General features: G+C 40.7%; 1 protein-coding gene across 7 annotated transcripts in view; it reads right to left on the bottom strand.

Annotated features, from left to right (window-relative positions):
- The window catches only part of PJA2 (praja ring finger ubiquitin ligase 2), a 34960-nt gene extending 17833 nt beyond the window's left edge, over positions 1-17127 (bottom strand). The window contains exons 1-4 of one of the 7 annotated variants that reach the window (XM_028749597.2): positions 16999-17127; positions 8587-8703; positions 6068-6268; positions 3268-4297 (exon numbers count right to left, since the gene is read on the bottom strand). In XM_028749597.2, the coding sequence (XP_028605430.2) occupies positions 3268-4297; positions 6068-6268; positions 8587-8632 (1277 nt within the window). In that variant the 5' untranslated portion in view covers positions 8633-8703; positions 16999-17127. Of the gene's footprint in view, positions 1-3267; positions 4298-6067; positions 6269-7351; positions 7414-8586; positions 8705-16582; positions 16690-16958 lie in introns of those variants that run through there. The other 6 variants (XM_077936144.1, XM_077936145.1, XM_077936146.1 and 3 more) reach the window with 6 other exon arrangements.
- Positions 17128-25533: the final 8406 nt, after the last annotated feature.

The raw sequence follows: 25533 nt of genomic DNA, 5'->3' as shown, positions 1-25533 counted from the left end.
CCTGGCATGCTTTCAGTGTGTAATTGTAAATCTTGCTGTTGCATGATTTAACTGCTTTGATATTGTTGGTTTTGGTTAATTGCTTGTTTGTGCTGTATTTTATTACAGTTTTTTAACCTATTATAAGTAAATAACAATAAATTACCTTTGAGAAATATACACTTGAGATGTTTAATATTTTAGCTCCTGGTCAATTTGCAATAACTGGGAGTGGGAAACATTTGCCAAATAACAAGTCTGATCCATGATTTTCAAATAAAATGAAATCAAAGGAACAAAATTTATGTTAGAAAGGGTGGATTCAATTAACAGTACTATATACAGTTTCATCCAAAGCCATGCCACATTTGTACAAGTATTGTGGCAATAAAGCTCCATGTGTAATAGCTTAGACTACAAATACTACCAGAAGCTATCAGCTTGGTCTGCTTCTCAGTTAAATAAAATAAATAAATAAGCTGCTTTTACAAGTTTAGATGAAGGTTCTATCTAAAAGCAATTAACCAAAATAGCTGGTTAGAATGTTGTAACAATCGAAGTACAGGCTACTGAGCTTCCCATTACTTATTCCCAAAATAGAAATGTATTTGACTAGCTGTAAAATGTTTCTAGCATTTCCCGCAAAACACTTATATAGTCATTCATATACTACTTTGCATTTTTCTTAACCAGGCCTGATTTCCACATTTAAAAATTCTAAGAAATGAAGCAGTTCTAACCTAATTGGCTGTAGACATATTTAAGACCCAGAACGAAAAGTTATCTTAAGACAATTACACTGTATTTTTCTGACCAAGTTATGGGACAATGTGTAAATGTGATTTTTCCTCTGCCATATGTTCATGGCTTTGTTGAAAATAATTTAAACTAAGAAGTAATATGCTGCATTCCAATAGGTTTTCCAAGATTGTACGGCATTCAGTTGCTCCAACAGCGCAGAAGTTAAATATGATGAAATACTTCCATCTGTTCTTTATTCCCACTTGCAAAGGAGCACATGCTCATGACATGAGAGTAGTTCAATTAAAACAAAATACCCAGAAGAATGAACAACTAGGGAGTTGGTGCCTTGATGGAATGAACTAGTAGATGCTGAACATAATTTTCATTCTCAGAAATACTGAAGTGGTTTGGGCACCTCTTATTTTAGGATACAGACCCAAAAGTGTGCATAGTAGCTCCTAAACAGTTTAATGCTTTAACACTTTTTCAAAACACACCCTTCTGTATCACCCTTCGAATTATTCCTTTTCTTTTCCCAGTTGTTGAGCAATTTAGAAACAGGCCACCATTGTAAAATTCCAGCACATTTTAATTACATTTAAAATCCAAGTCTTCCTAATTACACTGCGCAACAATACTCAGTTAGCACTGAGGGAATGATTAAAAGTGAAGCTGGAATGCAGCCAAATTAGAGAATCATTATGGATACATCTATTATTTCTTCTTTTACTTGGGCGTTTGAACAAATTAACTTTGTATCACAAAGTAGATTTAACATGGCAGAAACACATTTGCGCTTTTAATGAAGAGGTGCGTTTATATAGAGAGCTCAGCACATGGAAATTTCATAGCTACTTTTCATTCAGGTCCAAGTTCCATGGAAAATGCCTTAAATATGCTAAAAATTTTAAAGTACTTCCATTCATTAAAACATTCAAAGAAAGGATAATGCAAAGGATATCCTACAGATACAGCTCTGAAACAGTTGTTTTCTTTATTTGAAGGTGCAGAGAGCTTATTAGTTCCAACTATGGGAAATTAAAAATCTACTTAACTATCTAGAATTACTATACAGTGTACAACAACCAAATGAAGGTAGCCAGGCAGCTGAAGAGGTTGGGGAGAAGGCTGGGAGAGATGCAATGGCTCCCTGAACTTTCCTTTTGAAGCTAGTTCCAGCAGCAAGAAGAGCTGAAATTAATTAGCCCCCTCACCTTCCAAAGCTAGAGTTGGGGTATCTTGGGGGCTGCATCTTTTTGGGGAAAGGTATGGCCTCCACTAGAAGGTGGGCATTAATGCCACCAATCCTGTGCTGTGGAACACTCTTCCAGCAGATTCAGCAAACACCCTTGATTCAGCAGACACCCTTGCTTTTATTTCCAGGCATCTCTTAAAGACCTTTTTATGTAGACAAGCCTATGCACCTGCTTAAATTTATGGATGAGCCAGTCATTTTAATCATTCTCAACTGTTTTTATGGTGTTTTGTTGTATGTGCTGCTGTACAGTGCCATGTCGTATTGTTTGAATTGGCAGTATATACTTTTATTAATAAATCAGAGGTGGGAGTTTGTGCACACAAGGATGAGTACAATGAGAAGGTGTAGAGTCCGACATTTCACCCCACCCATGCTGAAAACACCTTGCCCTACTCTACTTGATAGAACAATTTCCAAAAGCATTAAAGATGCTTGAAGCGGCATATTCCTGTGGCCTAACCCCAATTTCTCTACCCATGAAGCATATATAGAATAATGAACCTGCTCAATTCCAGTAGGTGCATTAACACTACATCTGCACACTGCTGGGCAAACTCAGGACAAGATATAGATGTGTTCAAAGTTTGTAGTGCATTTGAGGAGGCCGCTAGCGATAAAGATTTTACTTCCACTTCACCTTCATTCCTAAATTTGTTTGTGTGGCTTCTTTTATGACTTCATTCTCTTTCTGTCATGTGGAGGTAATGACTTAAAAAGTTGTAAAGTGCTTCTGAAATATTAAGACAGCATTAACAGCAGTGAATATACCACTAAAGAAAAAGAAAAATGCAGCTTTGCTTTTAGCAGATGATGCTAATAGTCCAAACGTCTAGGTCAAAATACTTAGGTCACAAGATATAAAAAAGTCTGGCTATCAAGAAATCTTACAAAAATTAAGTTATTTCCAAAACTGCTGGTCTTACGAGCTGAGGCTCTTAGGGCTGGCGGCTCCACCAAAAAACAAACAAAACAAAAAACTCACCACTTTTTTGCACCAATAATTATGTCATAAAGTACATAATGACAAATATAATCAGATGGCATAGTCTGGAATTTTCTGTCTTGGGGCCCCCTCCTTTTGGCAAAGAAAGGGGTAAAATTGGGACCATTAATTACATCATAAGGAATATGGGGAGCTGGTACCATTTGGCAGATATCACCTTACTGCACCTTACATGGGGTCGGTCCTACGAGACCATTTAATATTGTCCTAACCATGGTGATTTTCATTGTACAGGTATTCAGACATGTAGAAAATTTGAATTAAACTTTGCAGAAACTCTTACCTGTCTTCATCTTTGTTGGAGCTTGATAGATTTCTGCCAGAGTCTTCAAATTCATCCCAGAAAGCACTGTCGTCCACTTTGCTTTTTTCTTGAAGTGTTATATTTTGCTTCCTTAGTTCACTTTTTATTTTCTTTTGAGCTCCTCCATAGTCTCTTGGATCAAAAAACATACTAGAATTGCTTTTCTCTTTGCTGTGCTTCAGGACACATTCTGTGTTACAGTGCTGGACATCCACATTCTCACTCCACCTTCTACTGCTGGTCTTTTCTTCCTCTTCATTTGAAAAAGACTGCTTCCTATCCAACTGGCTCACAGGATTTTGTTTTCTAACTTTGGGTCTTACGACCAGTTCTGATGAATTCTCTTGGTCTGTCTTCACAGTACTCAGTTCGTTACAAATTCCTATTTGTGTCCTAATTGTAGGATCAACTGTATTTTTTTGCTGTTCCATATCAGAAGTAACACTAAAGTTATTTTTTACTAGACGCTCGTCTTCACTAGATGTTTTTACAAGTGTCTTATTTTGGTGAGCAGTATCCAATTCTAGGCTAGAATGTCTCTTGAAAGGCACTGGTCTTATGTCTTCAAAACTTTTGCTTGAAGCATTATGATTGAAATTAGACAGGTGTGACTGCAGATCACTAAAGGAGTCCACTCCTTTCTCCAATTCAGAAAGCATACTATCCAGTGTCTCTTGAAATATTCCCGCTTCTTCTTTAGCTAATGAAAGATCATTTTGGTAATTCTCTTCCTCTCCATCACTGCTATCTGGCTCATAAGAGTCAATGTTTACAAAAGCAATTCCATTCTGACCATGAAGGTTATTGTGCTCTCCACAAGGATCAGAATTCATATTGTTACCCCCAGTTTGGCCGTCTCCCCAATTGTAACATGCTGGAGAAAATGGAGAAGCATCTGTGTTGACTGCTTGGTTCAGTTCAGCTTGACCAACAGGATTTTCTGAAGCAACATTCACTAACAATGGTACATCTGCCAAAGGAGAACATACTTGGGCAAGTGGACTGGAACCTTTATATAAAAATGTAAAGAAAGCATATGTTGGAATGATAAGACCAATCAAAGTTTTTTTTTTATCAACACACATAATAAAAATGGCATTTGTTGATGATGCTCAACTGTGGCTGTTCTTCATTAGAATGTTAAAAAAACCGAGTCGTAATATGTATAAGAGGCATTTTATGAAGATTTCATGGATGTTCATTGCTAGAATTAAAATATATTTAGGTAATGCTGAGAAATCATGCTGTATTGTGTGTCAGAATGAGAAAGCCAGCAGTTCTGTGTTAACCATAACCTGACATTTTTATAGCTGCTGATATGCCACATATTAAGAACTTAGGGGACAACACAGAATGCTTGACTAGGCTGCAGAATTACTATGTATTACTTCTGAGTCAACACACAGTATTAAATTACAGAAATTTTAAAGAATATTCCTGCAATAGAAACCTCCTAACATGGCTAGTTAAATGAAATTCTTGTTCTACAACATCTTAAGAAGAGGAATGCAGTATTTTCTATCAATAGCTATTACTAAGATTAAACTAGTGTATATTTATTGTGTCTGTCAATGCCATTCCTTATGATACAATCCTCCAAGTCAAAGCCAAGTGCTTCATGGAACAATTTAATTAGGTTCTGGAATGTCCTTCCTCTGTCTCTCCATCAGTATTTCTGTGATTTTGATGAAAGAATCTGAAAACATGGAAGGGCACATATTCTGCTAGCTTTAATAGGATGCTGTTTCACTTTATGTTGCCAAAGTTATTATTTTATTTTCATTTAAATGGTTTTATTGTGATTTATATTTAATATGTTGTAAGCAGCAGGATGAACATTTGGCTAAGAGGTTAGATGTAAATGTGTTAACTGATGATTTGGCATCTCCTACGATATTGGCAAAAAATACAGTACTGTAATTGATGGGTTTCAATATGGTAGTGTAGTTGATGAGCATCTGCCTTGCATGCAGATTGTTCCAGGTTCAATCCCCTGCATCTCCAGGTAGGGCTGGTAAAGACTCCCTGCCTGCAATCGTGAAGAGTTGCTGCCAGTCATCACTGAGAATACTAGCTAGATGGACCAATAGTCTCAATCAGTACCAGCCAGCTTCCCATGTTCCTATGGGTCTTACTTTGAGAACATTGGATTCGAGTTATTCTTACATTTTTAGAACAGTTAAAATACTGCTAAGATTAAGTGAGGGGGGGAGGGGGGAGAGGAGTTCTTCAAAATAGCAACAACCAACAAAATTAAGGTAATGAAGCTAGAAGATGATTGTGCAGAAACTAACTGGATGCAACAAATAAAGCAAAGCTGGAGAGAGAAATGGACAGAAGGCCACTTACATACTACCCAACACTACAAAGCATGGTATATAATTGCCTATATCCATGGATAATGAACACCTGAAACACCATTTCTGTGCATTCTATTGTTTGCATGCATAATAAAACTAAAATTCCAATAATGATCCATCTATGAACCTGTCCCTTTATGAACCACTGTCATACAAACCACTTTTAGTATTTCCCTCAATAGAGAATTACGCAAATTTGGCGCTGTGGCTAAGGTTTTGACCGCAGTTTAATAATTTCATATCGTTCTGATGAGCTTCAAATACACTTGTAGATGTAAGAAAAAAGTTGTATCAATGGTGCCAATTTCACTATTGCCTAGCCTTCTGTTCAACTGACTTGTACCAACAGCTTGTTATTATTTCAAACGCTTTCCCTAAAGAAGAAAAATATTTTCAGCTTGTAATTATTTGACACGCACACAAATAATTTTCTTTTTGAACATCATCTAGTTCTAATCCTTCACATTCTCCATCGTGTTGGCTCGAATTTCTCTCTTGGTTCGTCAGAGATGGTCTAAAATTGACATAGGCATGCCTTCTTCCGTATCTTCTGCCTGTAATAGTCTGATACCCTCCTGCTGGTTTTGGCCATGTGGGCTTTCCAGCTTCCTGACCCATTTCTGCAAGAGAAAGAGGGGAGGAGGGAAGCAATTCTAAATACATTAGAAAGTATTTTTTAATAAAAAACTCATTGTGTAATCATGGTATAAACAAATGCTACATGCAAAACTACAGTTTAGGTCTCATGCTGCTAGCAATACAGGTATGTACTGTATGTCAATTGTCATATTACTTTACTTTTCAAAATATTGCATAAAACCTAAAAATAGGACAGCGGCATAAGAACAAACTAGCATGCTTTTTTGTCTAATAGCTTCCAATTTAGAAAATAGCTGGCATGTTAGCCCAGCTGAATCGATGCACCTGACACTCTTAAACTTTTAGCAGCATCCCCTAATAAATCACATTTCTCTAGCATTTTTTAACATTAGGAAATATCACACAAACAATCCAACCCATTCCACAACTGTTCCTTATATCTCCCTTTTAGCTTTTTCTTCAGTTTCACAGCCTGTTTTATGCCGCTGCTTCTCTCACTGGGATTCAAACAGTACCTCAGAGTTTCTCAAGTTGTTGGAAGAAACCTACAAATAGGTGCCAACATGTAAGGGGCTAGGCAAATTTCCAGAGCCTTTCTTTACTAACTGGGCTAACCACATACAGCTACTTCTGAACGGCCACCTTTAATACACAGGTTGCTCACTACATCCCTTGTTGTATTTTATGCTTAGATTCTATTTAAATATATAATCCTTCATATTATCATTAAATATGGGGGGATTCAGTTGCTGAGTACAACATGCTTGCATTTTTCTGTTGCAAAGGACAATATTAGGGCTCAAAAGGTGATTCTAAATAATTGACTCTATCCCTTCTCCTTACAGTCACAACTATGATCTAGTCTGCTCCACTTCTGGTTTATTACTACCGTATAGGAACTGAAACTACAAAGCACTGCAATCTCAGATTTTTATACAAGAGAAGCAAAAGAGGATGAGTGAGGCAGGTGAGGGTTCCATAAGAAGAAATAATGGAACTAGGGCAAGCAGCGTGCACAAACACTGCTTGTTCAACCTGATGGCAGGAGAGTGCAAAATTACAAGATGGATTACATGAACTCACATTATAATTGGGAAACTCACGTTATAATAGAAACAAATTAACGTCTGCTGCAGTGCTGGCAGGTTCTGATGTTCTGTCTGTTCTTTATTGAAGTTCAGATAGGAGGCAATGGCAGTCAAGCAGATTTTAAAGCGTGGATCACGCAAAGAATGGACACGCAAACTGCCTTGCGCAATCAGATCAAAGACCAAAGAGCCCAACATTGTGCATCCAACAGAGGCTGAACTGTTTCTGGAAGCTGATGGTGATACCCATTCTATTTCTCTTTCAGTAACTGATACTCAGAGGTACAATGCCCCGGGCACAGAGATTTCAATAAGCTAATAGCTGCTGACATACCTGTGGTCTCATGAATTGGAGTCTTTAACTCATTTAAGCTAGTGGCCCTCTATATACTCTACACCAATGAACATCACAAGATAAAGATGTACTGAAGAAAATGAAAAGTCTATTCACTGTGCCTATGGTACATTTGCCTTGTATCTTAATATTTATAATTTGTTAAGCTCCAAAAATGCAATTAAGTGCTGTATAGTTTTGTTTATAAAAAGCTTAAAATAAGGTCCTGCCTTAAGGCTTATGGATCTTCTGCTACTTCTCTCAGTGTGTCTGTATAAAATATAGTTCTTTTCCTTTTTTATCTGCATTCCCTAGACTATGCTGCAGTAAAGTTATCCCTTGCAATCTGTATCCATCTGTCGCCTTCTAAGATAAAGTAAAAATAACAGTAATAATTTTAGAATAGTTGCTTTAAAAGCAAACAAGAATAACCAACATCAAGCAGGCAAGGAAGGAAACAGAGATACTACATGAACTACTTCCAAGTCATGCACCCTGATTGGCAGTAATTCTATTAATATAAATCTTTAATTAGAGTTGGAGAAATGAGTTCTAATCATTTATTCAGATGAGCTATGGAAGTTTGCCTTCAAACCAGAATAAGAAACCACAATCTGAAGTGGGTTTGTGAATTCTGGTTTGTAGGCAAACTTTTGTTGGCAATAATCATGGCTTTCCTGATTCATATCTTGTATGGCAAGCTGTAGTTACCTACAAAACACGATGCAGAGGGAAAAAATGCCATGATGAGAGGAAGGAGTGTGCAAGCCCGCAAAGTAACTGTTTTTGACACTGAAACTCGTCTTTGTTTATGGAAACTCATTTTTAAAAATGTCTAACAAACTAAAACTTCATTTTCTCTGCTCTTCCAGACCTATTCTAGTAGATATCTCCTTCCAACAATTGTAATACCTACTGCAATTCAGCAGGGTCTTGTTAGAAAAGACTTCAATATGATCCATATTCTCCCAGTAGTTTTCTTCCCGCCATCTCCTCAGTCCATCAGATCTATCATTTTATTTGTCCATGAAACCTGTGTGATACCAATCACATGATTTTAATTGGTATCTTTTAAACAAAGGCCAAGTTTGTCTATAATAGTTATGCTCAGTACAAAAAAGCTGTATGTACTCTATCATTAGGTTTGCACATTTATTTCATTTACAGCTATAGATTTCCCAAGAGATCTAAAGAAGGTAATTCAGGAACATTATCTTACAAAACACTTTTTCAAAGTCTGTTTTGATGTCCCTACAAGCAATCTTTTATATTTATAAAAGTATTAATTCTCTGTGCATTAACTACATCACTTTTAAAGAATGCAGTAACTTCTGTTGCAAAAACAATTTTAGTGTGCAAGGTCCTTTTACAAGGCAGAGTATAACTTATAAATGCTAGAGAGAAACTTTATGGTGCCAATGAAACAAGCCTGTTTCAAAATGCTTCCTCTAATGCATCTTCCTATTCTGCTTTGGATTATATGCAGTTCATCATCAAGGAATGACTCAAACAATTCAGGTATTCACATTATTATTCAAGAAATATTGAGCAACAAAATAGAATTAAAAACAAAACAGTAAAGCCCTAGTTTAGGCCATCAAAAACTACCGCTTGCTGGGCAGCAAGCATTTAAGAGGACAAAAACACGGCAGACACTTTGCTCTCTTAGAGATAACTTTTCAAGACATACAGATTGAAGCAGCTGTGATCTATAAAGATTTATTTGCCTATAACACAATAAAATCATGCAATCTAGCCAAAGCAGAACAAATTCCTTATCTTGATGGTCCGAGTTAGAATGGAGATTCTGCTGTCATCTAACCATCCTACATACATTATTTCCTGGTCAAAATGGTTGTGGAGTTCTTACTCTGAATAATTTGGCATATGTGCATCAAAGGCCAGGATAACAGGTTCAGGATTTCCCGTCTTTAACAATCTGGGATCTATCCAAAATGCTTAGCTGATAAATAGTAGGTCATATACTACATTTAATATATTTTCCTGGTCCAGAAATACATCCTCCAGGGAATGGAAATGAGATTGCTGTTATTACAGTTTGGCCACTGCCTTTTAAATGATCTTTGTCACTGCTATAGCATAGTTTGCTAAGGAAATGGTCTTCTGTGTGGACAATCTGTCTAGTCTACATGGAAATTGTTCTGACAAATTCAGGCTCTCTTTGCCTGAAAATTGAGGAACTGCTCATTTTCTTGCCAATGATACACCAGCTGCTTTGCATATAAAATTGCTTAGATTCAGTTCCCTTGGAAGTTGCTAGTGTTAATGGAGTCAGCATTCCAGATAGGGCCTGTTATGGCTTCAACTGGAAAGAGGACTGCATGTTGAGATTCCTGTATTGCAGGGGGTTGAACTAGATGACCCTTGGGGTCCCTTTCCAACTCTACAATTCTATGACTGGAAGCAATCACTAACACACTAGATTCAGAATTTCTAGTGAATGCTCAGCAGTCAGCAGACACTGCACTTTGTTATTGCTTCATTCATTGAATGCAGTGTACAAGTTGCCCTCCTATCTGCAGTACTCTAGATCCACTAGACCAGTGTTTCTCAAACTGATGTGGTGGACCAGCAATTCTCCCCCCACCCAACTGGACCAGCGCCCAAAGCATATATGGTCCCAAAAGCATCCCACCCGACCTGGGCTATGGTAGAATTGCTGCGGACCAGCAGCCAATGACTTGTGGACCAGCACCAGTGGACCACCAGTTTTGAGTAGCAATGCTCTAAACTAGCTGTTGTTGATTTCCATATTCTTCTTCTGTAAATAAAATACTGTAATAACCGTCCTTCCATTTTGGGCACATCTAGATGCAAGCATTTTTAACCACTATCTATTTGGCATTCATTTATTTGGCATTCATAGCAGATATCACAAAGAGAACTTGCAATCTTGGTTGCTTTATCCGCCTTGAAATGGGCAAAGAAAATCACACCCTAGTGATCCTCTTGGATCTTTCAATGGCTTTCAGTATTGTTGATCATGACATGTTGGTGACATTGCTTCAGATGCATTCTGGGCAGGGAGGTTCTGGAACAGGAGAAAGGGTAGCTAATCAGCTTTCCAATACATCTAAGAGGCTACTGACAGAGATCATAGGAAGGCACGGGGCTTGATGCCATCCTATGCTGATGGTACACTGTGCTCATACTTTCCTTATGGCTAAGGTCTTTAGTACTGGTATTCATGTGATACCTGTTCATAATAAGAGACTGAATGCAGCAGAGCCACTAAAGAATGACGCAAATAATTCTGGTCAACTTCTTAGTCAACCATTTTAACAGCCAGTTGAGATGTGAGGGGCTTTGGAGATGAGTATCTGTGGCAACCCCCAACCTTCAATCAATGACACTGAATCCCAACACAGTGCACAGCAGAGCACCATGTCAAGAGTTACTTTGCCTTCTGTGCCAGCAGCCTTTTCAAAGCCCGTTATCCCTATGGAGGATATACTACAGGCTTTCATCAACGGTCTCTGGAAATCTATACATATATGAATGCCACTAGCAACAGATTTGTGGACCTTTAGTGAAGCCAAATTCAAACAAAACTGAAATAACAGGCCACCAGGACTTGTGATCTAAGGCAGACAGAATATCATTAACATGCTTTTGGCCACAAACATTTAAACCTTTGGGTGCTCAGATATTCATTACTGCTGAACCCCTTTGGTGGTGCATGTAAACTAACTGTAGAATCAGTGTATTCAACTAGCAAAGAAAATCCATCAGACTGAAAGAGATTGTCTGTTCCTGCAGTTTCCTATTCCAGTGGGAGTCTGCAGTAGAGATTCTGACAACACAAAATATCAGCTGCCCTATGATGCTTTGGGGGATTATCCCTGCAATGAAAGTGCTTTCTCTGAGGTATCTGTCATACAATCCTTCTCTAATGCCAAGTGGAAAACACTGTGATGAAAATATTTCCCACAAATCTCAAGTCCAGTGCCCCTTCCAACCCTTAACAAAAGTCTTTCTACAAGGTTCTCTGTTCCTCAGAGCCTATTCAGGAGGAATGCAGTTGAGCTGGTATAACTTGTTCTTCATCTATTACAAAGAGAGGTAGTCTGTGGTTCACTGGATACTGGAAGACAGACCAATATTTAATGAACATTTGGAGCCTCATGATCAGTAATGTGGGTTTTCTGGAAAATTTTGAATCAGAATACTTATCAGAAAGTTTGGAAAGGACTCCTCTTTGAATATGGAGAGCTGCTCCCAAATAGCATAGATAGCATTGAGCTAGATGAACCAAACGTCTGCCTTCCTAGAAGCAAACTATGTTCCTATTAGGAAAAGGATTGTAGGTTTGTTTGTTTGTTAGGTTTTTTTTAAAGCAGATCTCAGAAGACTGGAACAGCCCATTTTTGCTTTATTAAGCCAATAACCATTTAGTAATATTTTCTTTTTCCATTTTTTCCTCAGAGCTTGTCTCCTTCTCTCTTTTTTTTTAAATAGGCAGGTAGGTCCTTCTACATCCACTGCTTCAATCCTCAATTAACCATATCCTTGACTTCCTCTAGTTTTGCACCACTGCTGAGACAGTTACTGCTTGTGGCAGCCATCTTCCTCCTTCCTACCCTTCCTCTGGCACACCATTCCTTCTAGAGGTAGTCCTCTAGGATGGTGCTAATATTTATCCACAGAACCTTACACTGAGTGATCTTAGTCTGACAAAGAATGACCTCAACAATATAATGTGCATGCCATGTTCAGGCATCAATACTATAAAAGTATTCTCAGTGGCAACTATTTAATTCTTTTCCTAGAATTTGCCAAATTCCAAGCATTTTTCAAAAATATTGCAAGACCTTTCTGAGTTGGTCTGTAGGTTAATGGCATTTGGGAAGGTGTAGCAGAAGATGTGGAGACTATTATTGAACAAGTCACCATGAACTGCACTGCAAGTTTTTTTAAAAATAATAAAACACAGAATAGTACATGAACATGTTTTTTATTAGAGCAATTTCACCCCCAAAGTCAGTTTCCCCTTATTCTTCTGAGATCATCTACCTCAGCTTCTCCACAACTATCTCTATTACTTATTTGCAGAAATAACAGAATAAGTTATCCATGCACAGCAGCCCAAAATTTATAATTATGATTGGCTTAGAAAGTCTCACAACAAACTTCTGATTCAGTTCTTATTTTACTTCATTTTAAACTAACTAAACATGCAGAATACGGAGCCATTTCATAATTCACAGTTGCCAGGTGAAAAGTGAAATTCTGCAGAAAGCATACACTTTACAAATACTCCAACATTTTTTGGACTAGTGGCACTACTGAGATATTCAGATTCCAGGAGTTTGGGATTTAGAACTACAACACTTCAACTATTTATGTAATATTAAAGAAATCATCTTCAAACAGACAATAAACATTTTAAATTCATGCCAGCGGCACTTTGCAGCTAAATAAAAAATAGTGGTGTTGTGCGCAGTGATATAACTTAAGTAATTATCTCTAAAGTGTATACTTGATGCATCACAGTTTAGGATTACAACAAAAATGATAAGAACAGAAGCACCTAAAGTATGTTCAAAGGTCTTGCATGGTTAGTTTTCTTATCCTTACAATACAACATGTTTTATTGATTTAGGTTGTCTTGTAAAGCCTGGAACAAGCAACATGCTCCACATCTCTAAGCCAGGCTGCTCTCCCTTGTCTCCTCTCCTATGGAAATTATTCCATTTCCACTTTTGTTAATGCCTCAGTTAAATTTAATCAGGGTATGCAAACATGCATACCTGGAGGCAAACTTTGATTTGACACTAACCACACAATGTGTTAACATGGGTGCAGATATAATAGTTATCTCCAAAAGGGGAGGAGGAAATTAAACCAGGGGTTTCTAAATGTGGTGGCTAACCTGTGACCCTCCAGATGTTGCTCCCATACATCCTTAACCATGCTGACTGGGGCTGATGGTATCCAATAACATCTGGAGGACTGCACATTAGCTATCCCTGCTCTTAAATTGTGATCCTGAGATTAGGAATTTTACATCTGCATCAGGCCTTGGTTATAAGCAAACTATCAAGGCCAACACAAGTGAGTCGTACTTTCACGATAGCTTTCAAAGAATACTCATGAAAGCCAAATGCACCAGCTCTGTAAGAACCTTGAGTTCACACATGGCCTCCACTTGAATTCTCCTTTAACTGTTACAGTGGAGGCACAAGTCACTTACACATCTGCTTTTCAGCAGTTCATACAATGCAAAAAGAGATAAATTTGAAGCTAGGATTAAAGATTTCCAGGTCATGCGTTGTGCCCATCTCCAATAGATTAAAGTAGCTTGTCATGCATGTTATCTCAGATATGGATATCATCTTCCAAAAACACCCAAGTCAGAAAAGAATAGGATTCATTGTTTATTATAACTGCATTAAGTGTGACACAAAGTAGTATGTTCACAATTTTCACATGAGGAACCAGATCAAAATTTCTTAATTGGAAAGTCTTATCAAGCACATTTTTTGAACTTATATTTTCTGAAATCAACTAATCTGACTACCAATCAACTGGAAACCATATTGCAATCTTTTACCATTTGAGCATTCTAAGCTGAGCAGCATCTACTAACTCAGGAATAGGGAATGTGCACTCCATAGCCCTAATGTGTCACGAAAAACCTCTCTATCCAGCCTTCAGGATTCTTCCTCCTTCTCCATCCATGTCTCTAACCAACCCTGCTCTATTCATTTGTCAAATGACTCCTTGAAGGCTGCCCATCAGGCAATGCTTTGGGACCACACTGATGATGAAAAGGAGTCAATTTTTTTAATAAATAAATGAAAATGCAGACCTTAAGATTAAAGTTTTTCCACCAGTGCATTACCAAATTGCAAACCAAATCAAACCGTTAAATTATCCAGTGTACATTTAATTTCTTAAGAGTTGAAAGCACTGCATTTAGAAGTTTTCCTGCTCCTTTTTATATACTTTTTATGTTTGTATTAAATCAATGTGTAACATATTGAAAAGTAGGTTTAAGCTTGCATTCCCCCCCCTCTTTTTATTTAACAGAGGAAAGGGGCATAAAACTAATTATCAGTGTCTCTCTTTCAATGACACATATCTTTTTGCCAAGCAGATGTGACATTTTACATGAGAAAAACTTTTCTCTTTGGAACATACTGGATTATGTAGTCTGATGAGAACAAAGAGGAGAACGTGTCTGCCCTTGGAGCAGGGGCTGAACTGAACGGGCTTTTGAGCCTTTCCAAACTTGGATTCTGTGAGCAACCAGTCATAAGTTTTAACCCTTTCTTCAGGAAACATACTGAGGCCCAATATACCACAACAGCTTTTAGGTTAAGACTACTTTTTCAAATATGATGCCTTTATTTCCAGCTTGATCAATACTGCAAAAACAAAATAAAAAGGTGGGTTTATTTGCTTAAACCCTGTATGTTTTAATAAAGAGAATTTGAAACTGGAGTAATTCTATGTGCACCCAACTGTCCAAGTTCCTTATAAGTAGGAAAGAATACAAAACAGATAAATAATGTTTAGCATGCAAACACAGTATGGTAACTACAAGCAGACAGACTGAAGGAAGAAACAACATGGGAATGAAAGAATGAAATATCATATGGTGTACTAGACGCTCACTATTTTGAGTTGTAGAACTCTTCTGGGAGACCCAGAAGACCAAACAAAATGCAAGACAACTTCTTTAGGAGCAATTGAACCAGTCGTATCAACCATCAGCTAAAACAGTATTACATGCTATCTGCTCAAGCATGCTATTTTACTGACAACCCCCCCCCCCCCCAGCATTCTGTTGCTTTTAATAGTTTTTGTTTGTTTGTTTCTGGCCAGCTCACTTCTGGTGTTGGAAAACTGCTTAAAGCAGCAAAGTGCTTTAGGGGCAGATGAGGTTGCTCCCCTACTCCTTTTTATATATCAGTATATGCTTGCAAGCTCCCCCTCTCTCATACGATTTATATACGGCAGAGGCATAAAGACCATTCCATCTTGTTTGCTTCTCTGTTACCTCCAAATCAGAATCCTATGTCAAAATGACTCTCTCTCTCTCTTGTTTTTACATAAGCCCCAGGTGCGGAAGTGAGAGCTGGACCATAAAGAAGGCTGATTGCCGAATAATTGATGCTTTTGAATTGTGGTGCTGGAGGAGACTCTTGAGAGTCCCATGGACTGCAAGAAGATCAAACCTCTCCATTCTTAAGGAAATCAGCCCTGAGTGCTCACTGGAAGGACAGATCCTGAAACTGAGGCTCCAATACTTTGGCCACCTCATGAGAAGAGAAGACTCCCTGGAAAAGACCCTGATGCTGGGAAAGATGGAGGGCCCAAGGAGAAGGGGACGACAGAGGACGAGATGGTTGGATAGTGTTCTCGAAGCTACCAGCATGAGTTTGACCAAACTGCGGGAGGCAGTGGAAGACAGGAGTGCCTGGCATGCTCTGGTCCATGGGGTCACGAAGAGTCGGACACGACTAAACAGCAACAAGCCCCAGGTGTGCTTACAATACGAAAACACGTGCAGAAGATGGCAAATTAAAAACCCACATTTTATATCTCCGGGCCTCCGATGGAGAGCCGAAGAATTCATCTGGTTCCCAGTTCAAATCTCAGTGCAAGTCGTCTCTCTCTCTCTGCTCCATTCCCAAATCAAACCCACGTGGGGAGGAGGAACGTAGGCGGGGGAAAGAAGCTTTGCATCACACGCCCGTGGCAAACCTCTCACGGGCCGAAACAAATGCAGGCCTGTCAAAAAGGGAGCCAACCCTCAGCCCCCTCGCTGCACCACTCTCGCGCGACCTACGCGCGTGCGCCAATCACGCGCAGCCCCCCCCCCCGCGCTAAGAAGCATGCTCACACCTCACTGTATATATACACACACAAGAAGGTATACGTACCCATTCGCTATGTATACACACACAAACACGTAACTCTGCGCATCACAAAGCTCCCCCCCCCCACAAGAATTGGGCACCGCGCAACCTCCGAGGCCCCGTCGCACCCTGTCAGGCCCACTCCCACCCCACAGAGTACCCAGCTACGGCGGTTCCTCCTGGAGAGCACCGTCCCCTCAGGCGGGTCACGGGGAGAACCAACCCCGGGTGGAGACCGGGGGGGAGAGGGAGGGGGGAGGGGCGGCCGGCTCGGCCTCCTTCCCCTCCCCCACCCCAGGCCTCCGCTCTGAGGAGAACCGCGAGGGGGCGGGGAACCAGCCAAGCTCCCGCCTGCCTCTTCCTCCCGCCAAGGCCCGCAGTGGCGCGCCCCGGAGCCCACCCGGCCGCCGGCCCTCAAGAATCCGGACGCGAGAACTCACCGCCTCCCCTTAAGCCAAAGGGCGACAGGGCGGCGGCGGCGGCGGCGGCAGTCGAGACGCACCACCTCGGGACGGAAAGCCGGCCCGGCCAATCCCGCCCGGAAAGCCTCGCACGCGCCGGCCAATCCCGCCTCCCACCTCTCGGGAGGAAGCCAATCGGTGAAGGGAAATGAAGGAGGAGGTTTTGGAAGGGCCCGCCCACCGCTCTCCCTCGTTCCCTCTGAGGGCCGGAGTTTTGCGGGCGTCTGTCAGGAGGTCCCTCGCGCGCGTTTCGGCCGAGGAGGTTCCCAGGCAGGGTCTCCGCTGCGGAGCTCCGCCTGGAGCCCTCAGTAAAGTTGTCCTTGCGGAGCTATGAGGGTATATAAGCTCCTGGCAGCGGGGCTTTTCTTGAGCAGCACACAAGTAACACGCAATGCATATCCCTACCCTTGAGTTCCCACAATTGCTGGGAAACTCGAAATCAGCCACTGATTTGGTCAGGAAAGTACCTTGCTAATGTATGTGGTCTGATTTTATAGCAGATGATCGAGGGATAATGATTCACACACACACATAAAGTTATCAGCTGTCCATCCTGAGCCCTAGGTGAAACAAATGCAAGTGACAGAAGAAGAGTGGCCCTGCTAACATAAAATGGGCATTTTCTCTCTTCAGATTAGAAGTAACAGCCTGATCCTATCCATTGTCCAGCAATCCGATACACCAGACAAGCCTAGCGATGCAAAAAATAACTAGATTGGCCCGTGCAACAAGGTTATCGAAAGGATGGAGGCACTGCCGGACTCCATAATAACAGCAACAATGATAATAATGATTTTTATTATTTGTACCCCACCCATCTGACTGGGTTGCAACAGGTACTCTGGATAGCTTCCAACATATATACCAACATTACTGGGCAGAGTAATGGGTTGGATGGGGTACTTATACCTCCAGCATTGTCGATACATGCTTAGAAGCTGCCTTGAAATATATTATTATATTTAAACTATCAATTAATTTAATCTATTATTTAATCTATTATTAATTAAATAATTTGCATACCACCCAAAGATCTCACAGCATAAAATTACGAGAAATTATCCAGTTGGTACATCAGCCAGGACCATGCTTTGATGCGATAGTCTGGACAAAGGTATCCATGCTCTGGTGTCCCCATATGTAAGACTATTGCAAGGCATCTTGCACGAGGCTGCCTTCGAAAATTATCTAGAAGTGGCAGTTGATCTAAAAAGAGTTCTTCAAAATCTTAAATTGGGACCGGATGCTTTCATCCTATTGTTATTGATTTATCGGTGCTAGAATTTAACTTAAGGTTTAGGGGTGTCAAAGCTAATTTACCTGGAGTTAATAGCCAGACTCAGGTGTATTTACACTGTGTGATAACCCCAGTTAATCCTTTAATTAGCACAGGTGAAGGCTAATTAAGTCAGACCCTGTGTGCTGGACAGTGTGCCAGTCATCCTTAATCCTGTGAAATTAACATGGGTTCAAAGGTAATGGAGTCAACCTAATTTCCTTTGAGGTGAGAGCCTGCAGGTATTAGCACAACAAAGCATCAATCACCAGGTGTGAGGAAGCAAGTGAGTGGGGCCTCCCTTTGTGTTACAGAAGGCCAGGGCTTAGGTTAGCAAGGTTAGAACAGGTAAGAAATGTGATCCTTGGGTGCAGAGGAGGCAGACTGCCAAGGGAGGGATGCTGCCGCCTTTGGAAGAAACTGGTGCCGTTTGGGATGTGATGTTTGGAACTCCCACCACAGCAAGCACAGTTTGTGTACAGGTGTAAATAAACCTTATATCATAAAGATACCACAGACTCCACTGTGCCTCATTGGTCCAAAAGGAAACACAGACCCTGGTTTCAGAGCACCTGAGACCCCCCTGAATCTTGCACTGCTGTGGTGATTAGGGTGGTGTGCAACAATATTATGTTAGTGCCCAGGATCCATTTCCAGGGCAAGTTCAAAGTGCTGGTTTTAATTGCTAAAGGCCCTTAGTATCTTTGGACTATTGGATGCGGGTGATGCTGTGGTCTAAACCACTGAGCCTCTTAGGCTTGCCGATCAGAAGGTTGGCGGTTCAAATTCCTGCGACGGGGGGAGCTCCCATTGCTCAGTCCCAGCTCCTGCCAACCTAGCAGTTCGAAAGCATGCCAAAAAGTGCAAGTACGGTAGATAAACAGGTACCACTCCAGTGGGAGGGTAAACAGCATTTCCCTGTGCTGCTCTGGTGTTGGTGTTCTGTTGCGCCAGAAGCAGCTTATTCATGCTGGCCACATGTCCCGGAAAAACTGTCTAACTTAACTGTTAGGGGTCCTTTACCTTTTTATATCTTAGGACTAGGTTACCCAAGAAGTTAATTTCTTCCCAATATACATTCTCATTCCTCGCATTTTCTTTATGGCCATTTTGGCTCCAGGTAGATCTCTCTCTACCTGCCCCCCCCCCATCTCTTTAAATAGTGTGTGATCTTAATATCAGGGCTCTCAATGTCTCACCTGTGTGTTATTGTGTATTTATGGTATGTTCCTAAACTAATTTTTGTCTCTTCCCTTGCAGGTAAATAAAGTACTATGCTGCAATTAATTTTATATGGTGGATTGATTGATTTTTATTTTATGTCTTTGTGTAAGTTTTGCAGCTAGGGCAAGAGACCAGACTTTGGACCACAATCCCTGCAAGAAGAACTGCATGGAAAACTTCCAATGATGTGCTATCTCTACTCTTAAGTAGCAGCAGCTTTCTGACAGAGGTCTTTCATATCACTATTTGCCTTTCCCCCCTACATATGCCGGGAATTGTATCTCAGATATTTTGCATGCCATACCATGTCCCTGCCACCTTTGCATGCATAGTGACTTTCAACACTTTCGTAACTGGCAGAATAAATGAATATTTACACAGGACAGTATTCAGATACTGTAGAACACCCTGGTCTGGCTGTTGTCTGGACCCAGGATTAGGGAATATCTCACTTCCATTCATCTGCTGCAGTTGTACCGGCTGCTTATCAGCTTAAGGTCCCAAGTCAAATTGCCGCTTACCTGTAAAGCCATATGGAGGCTGGGCTTGGCATACCTGAGCCTCTGCCTGATCATTGTGTGAGAGAGAAAGGAGGTGTGGTTTAAGGCTGCAATCCAAAGCACACTTACTTCTGAATAAACATGCTCTCCTAAGCACATACGAGTCACCCATCCTCTTGAGCAATTGTGACATCGCTGGCTATTGCTGACTGTTGTTATTGTATCATTGCTAAGGGACCTGTCTGTGAGCAATAGTGTGATTGGTAGACTAACTGTGCAGTTACTATGGGCTTTGTGTGAATGGTTGTTACTGTGCTGGTTGTGCTTGTGAAGTTTTTCAGTGTGTGGTTCTTACTGAGCACAAGATTCCAGCTAAGTAAAAGCTCAGCAATAGCCATCTTACCTAGACCACAGAACTGAGCGACAGACTCAGTGTGCTTAGCAACTTAGTTCCAAAACTAATATAGGACCAGATCCTCTAAGACTTAGAGTCTAAGTGCCCATAGGGTCTCCAGGGACGTCCCAAATTTACAGAAACCGCCCTGGTTTCTGATTTGATCCTAGAATGTCCCACTTTTCCTTAGGACATCCTTATTTTCATCAGAGAAATGTTGGAGGGTATGGAGTTATCTGACATCTGAAGGCAGCCCTGTATAGGGAAGTTTTTTAAAAAAATGTTTAATGTTTTATTATGTTTTTATATATGTTGGAAGCCACCCAGAGTGGCAACCCAGTCAGTTGGGAGGGTTATAAATAGTAAAATTATTGTTATTGTTGTTGTTGTTATTATTTAGGACGTCCCTATTTTCATCAGAGAAATGTTGGAGGGTATGTAGGACTAGAGTCTGGGGTATGAACTTGTGACTAGGGTGGCCACTTAGCATTGCCAAAAAAATAAAAGGGCACATTAAAGCAGAGGATCATCCCCTGTAAAGTAGGGCACATGGCCCCCCTACTCTTGACACATTAGCAGTGATGGCCAAACTTGGCCCTCCAGCTGTTTTAGGACTACAACTCCCATCATCCCTTGCTAACAGGACCAGTGGTCAGGGATGATGGGAATTGTAGTCCCAAAACAGCTGGAGGGCCAAGTTTGGCCATCACTGCATTAGAGTAAGAACTTTTGATGGCTGTGGGCAGGATTCCTGCATTGCAGGGGGTGGGACTACACAACCTTTAGGATTCCCTTCCAGCTCTACAGTTCTATGAAACTCCAAAGGCTTTATCAGGCTGGACAATTGTGGGGAGATAGATGGGGAAAGGATAGGCCAGTGGGAGCTCACTTGCAGGGAAGCAGCAAGAGGAAATGGAATGAACTGAACATAGGTGGGAAAAGCACTTGGGAAGGAATAGGAATTGGCATAAAGAGACCAGGCCTATGGGTAAAAGGAATATCAGTGACCTGGGGATTCTGTGCCAAGAAGACTGGGAAATAATCATATTGGGGACAGCTGAGATTAATTGAATCATAGCCTTAAATAAACGGTGTTTATAACCCATCTTTCTGTTAATCATGGTGGCTAACAATGCAAATAACAGACAGCAACACAATAAGCTAAAACTCTTTTAACTAACAAAAATAGTACCTGCATTTACTCTTTTTAAAAACAAAACAAAACAAAAACCCACTGTCATTCTATTTTATCTTGTAAACCACCTAGAGAAATTTTGGTGTAAAAATAGATATATAAGTATTTATATGCTGTTTCATACAATAAAATAAAATAAAAATCCCTCTGCACTGAGCAGTGGATTTCAGGGAAATATTCCAGCCTAGTTTAACCTGTAATATGTTTGCCTCTATATCTTCTTTTTGATGGGAAGTGCTTGGTTCAGCCATGGGAGTTCCCACCTGTAGTTTGAAGTGTACAATTTTGACACTGGTTTGCCATTTCAAGCAAGAACTAGGCCCTTGCAGACAGTGCTGCATTTAGCTATGGCTTTCCCAGGGCCCCCTTTTTTTTAAAGGAACAATATATTAGCACAATAAAGTATTGTAAGCAGTACCTTTTAAAAGGTAGTCACAGAAGAGATGGCAAATTTGCAGAAAATATCATATATAGTTTCATCCTTTCTGTCAGAATTCACGTAAACAGCTTTCAAGTTAATATTGCTTATATAATACACAAATAAAAGAAAATGTGATACAACCCTATAGAGTGCCTCTTTGTATTTTCCTCGCTGGAATGTTTCCTTGCAACACAGCATCCATTTCTCATGGCAGTACATTATTTCTTCCCCCCTCTCGTAGCGTTTAAGATGCTTTAGGTTTAGGACATGATTCTATGCTTCTGGTATGCCAGCTAGGGAGATGAAGACTTTTCAGAAGTCCCCTATAGAGGTGTATTGTATTGTATACAGTGGTACCTTGGTTTTCAAACAGAATGCATTCTGGGAGTCGGTTCTCCCATCCCTATCACCTGAACCAGAGCCTATCCGCAACCTTACAAAGTTGTGACAATTTGCTACGCAGCAGGCGAAACCCAAATGGCAACAGCCAATCCGCCAAGTGGGGAAATTCCTGCTGTGCCCCTGTACCAACGACAGATGACACACGACGGCATAGCAAGGTCAAGCGCACAAGCCCTGAAAATAGGAAGAGGTGGGCGGGTGTTCCAAATGCACGCGCCGAAAGGGGAAGCTCTGGGTTACATGCATGGGTATAAATCGGTCCCTTGATCCCTTTGGACTCTGCCCCATTGGCCCGATTGAACCCAGCATCGAGGGACCTCCAATCGGGTGTTGTGGCTGATCAATGAAACCCACCCACAACACAGGGTATTGGTTTCCAGGTCTCACCGCGATACGTGCCCTCTTTAAGGGAGGATCCGATTTTTCTTATCTTTTTTGGAACCTCCTCAACAGCATATGGGGAAAAACTATGCCAAAAGGGGCAGCAGACTAAATCTGGCCTAGTCAGAATGCACCTCCCCCCTGACAAATTGAGAGTGTTGAATTTTTTTACAAGACGATTATGCATGCACTTATAGCTCCTGGCAATTTATTGAGTGAAATTGACTTGCCTGGTCACCAAGAGAAAGCTTTTGCTTATTCTGATGTTTGAGTAAATACGTATTGTTAGTGTTATTATTAGAGCCATAGTGGCAAAGCAGTGAATATAATAGATTTCATTCTCAGGCAAGTAGCTTATATTGATTTCTCAAGGCTTTTCCACAGATATGCTGTCAAATGAAGACTCTACAAAATAAAAAGAGACCAGCAGCATGACAGAAATGAAGACAGATTTGCATTAAGGACATGTCAAGATATACAGAAACACATCCGGGTGCATGTTGTTCTATTGAAAGAACCTACTCCCAAAATATGTACTGTTGAGAACAGATAGAGAAAAACATTCAATGTCAAATGCTTCTGCCTTTTCTTTCAAATTAATTGCTGTTCTCCCCCAAATATCAATTTACTAAGAAGAGTTTGCAAGGCGCCAGCTCACTGTGAAGTTATCTGCAATGCCAGTGGTCTTATTGACCGTCTTGTTTTATGGAGCATGAAATAATAAGGTCAGGAAAACTTAGTGTTAGGATAGAATTTTCCCAGTTTCTCTCCAAGTAATTGTGAAAATGAGACACAGTGGTGGAAAATGCCTTATTGGTCCCATAGCCTAATGATGTTCCTGGGTTGGTTTGTTTAATATCAAGCCAATATCTGACTCCTTACTCTGAAGGGCTAAGGATGCTTTCATAAAACCCAAGTCCCAGGTAAGATCATACTTGATCCACACTGCAACCCACACACAACTTAGCATATGGAGAGAAGGAAGAAAAACTGCTTGCCATATAAAATATTGCACGAAGAAGGGGCAGGTGACATAAGTAGCAAAACCAAACTGAGTAAAACAGATTGAAGATATTCAGCAATGCTCACATGGCAATATACTGGCGCAGAGTAACAGACGTGCATGCAAACATGGATCAAGCACACATACACTCTTGATGTGCCCCTATATTTACCATTATGGAGCCCCAAAAGCTAGATGCACACAGCATTCTACAGAAAAGAAAGGAAAATGCACACATGTAAGGTCCGTTTGGGTTTAAGCTATGGTTTTCCCAGTAGTGATGTATGGAAGTGAGAGCTGGACCATAAAGGAGGCTGATCGCCGAAGAATTGATGCTTTTGAATTATGGTGCTGGAGGAGACCTTGAGAGTCCCATGGACTGCAAGAAGATCAAACCTATCCATTCTGAAGGAAATCAGCCCTGAGTGCTCAGTGGAAGGACAGATCGTGAAGCTGAGGTTCCAATACTTTGGCCACCTCATGAGAAGAGAAGACTCCCTGGAAAAGACCCTGGTGCTGGGAAAGATGGAGGGCACAAGGAGAAGGGGCCAACAGAGGACGAGATGGTTGGACAGTGTTCCCGAAGCTACTAACATGAGTTTAACCAAACTGCAGGAGGCAGTGGAAGACAGGAGTGCCTGGCGTGCTCTGGTCCATGGGGTCACGAAGAGTCGGACACTCTTCTCAAACACATCTCAACAACAAGATATGCATCAGACTCTGGTATGCTAATTCCAGTGTGTATGTTTTGTAATACATGGTTTATTGTGAATCTAAGTTTGGCCTTATTGGGCAGTATTTCAATATGAGTAGGAAAATGAGAGTACCTCTAAACATTTTAAAAGGAAAAAAGCACTTGGAATATGTAATCAAAACTAGGCATAATAAAAGAGGAGGAGGAGGAGAAATTAGAAGGAGGACTTGGGAAAGGGAAGAGGAGGGAGGAAACAGGCCACAGCAGATTCCACATAGTGGATAGATCACACAAACAGTTCCAGATAGGTGTCCAAGATCTCAACAGTATTTATTTTTGTGTGTGCGCCGCTGAACAAGCAGCTCTTTCATATGCAACAAGAAAAAAGAGATCTTTCAGTCAATGGGCATCAGAAGGAACTGTTCTTTCCTTCCAGTGCTGCACAATCAGCTACTTGGCCAGTCCAGGTCCAGATCTGGCGTTTCTCCAATAAATTCCAGGAGATTCGGACTTAATGAAGTATAGCATGGACATCTGAAAATTTTGGAGATGTTTCTAGGACCAAGTTAATACAGGTAAGCACTTCTGCCCCAAACGTGGCCACAGCCACCGCAGGGTTAGACCAGGTCATGAGTTACGGTGCTGTTCCTGCCTCACCACAATGCCAACAAATATCAGTAGATATGCTTTTGACAGAGACAATGGAAGGGGCAGGGTCCATACGACTGAAAAACAAGTTTCTGTTGTGTATGATGTAGCCTAAGGTTGAAGGAGCAGAACCTGACAGCTGTTTGATTGATTGACATTGTTTCACATGCATAGGGAACTCCAGTTCTTCATTAATTCCAGTTTTTTAAAATATAAGTTTAAATAGATTGAATATATCATTTCTAATCTTCAGCTTCTGGGTTTTATTTCCCCCGTTTATTTGTAACGTCCTAATCCCTCTTGCTTTTCGGGTGCCCTAAATTCTTTGCAAGCAGTAGGGCTGAATTTCAAATGCTTTTACAAGCAGAAAATTGCA

This window comes from Podarcis muralis, chromosome 11 (genome assembly GCF_964188315.1).
Source record: "Podarcis muralis chromosome 11, rPodMur119.hap1.1, whole genome shotgun sequence".
In the NCBI taxonomy this organism is placed as follows: domain Eukaryota; kingdom Metazoa; phylum Chordata; class Lepidosauria; order Squamata; family Lacertidae; genus Podarcis; species Podarcis muralis.
Note: the sequence above shows the minus strand (reverse complement) of the source record. Positions and strands in the feature narration are given on the sequence as shown.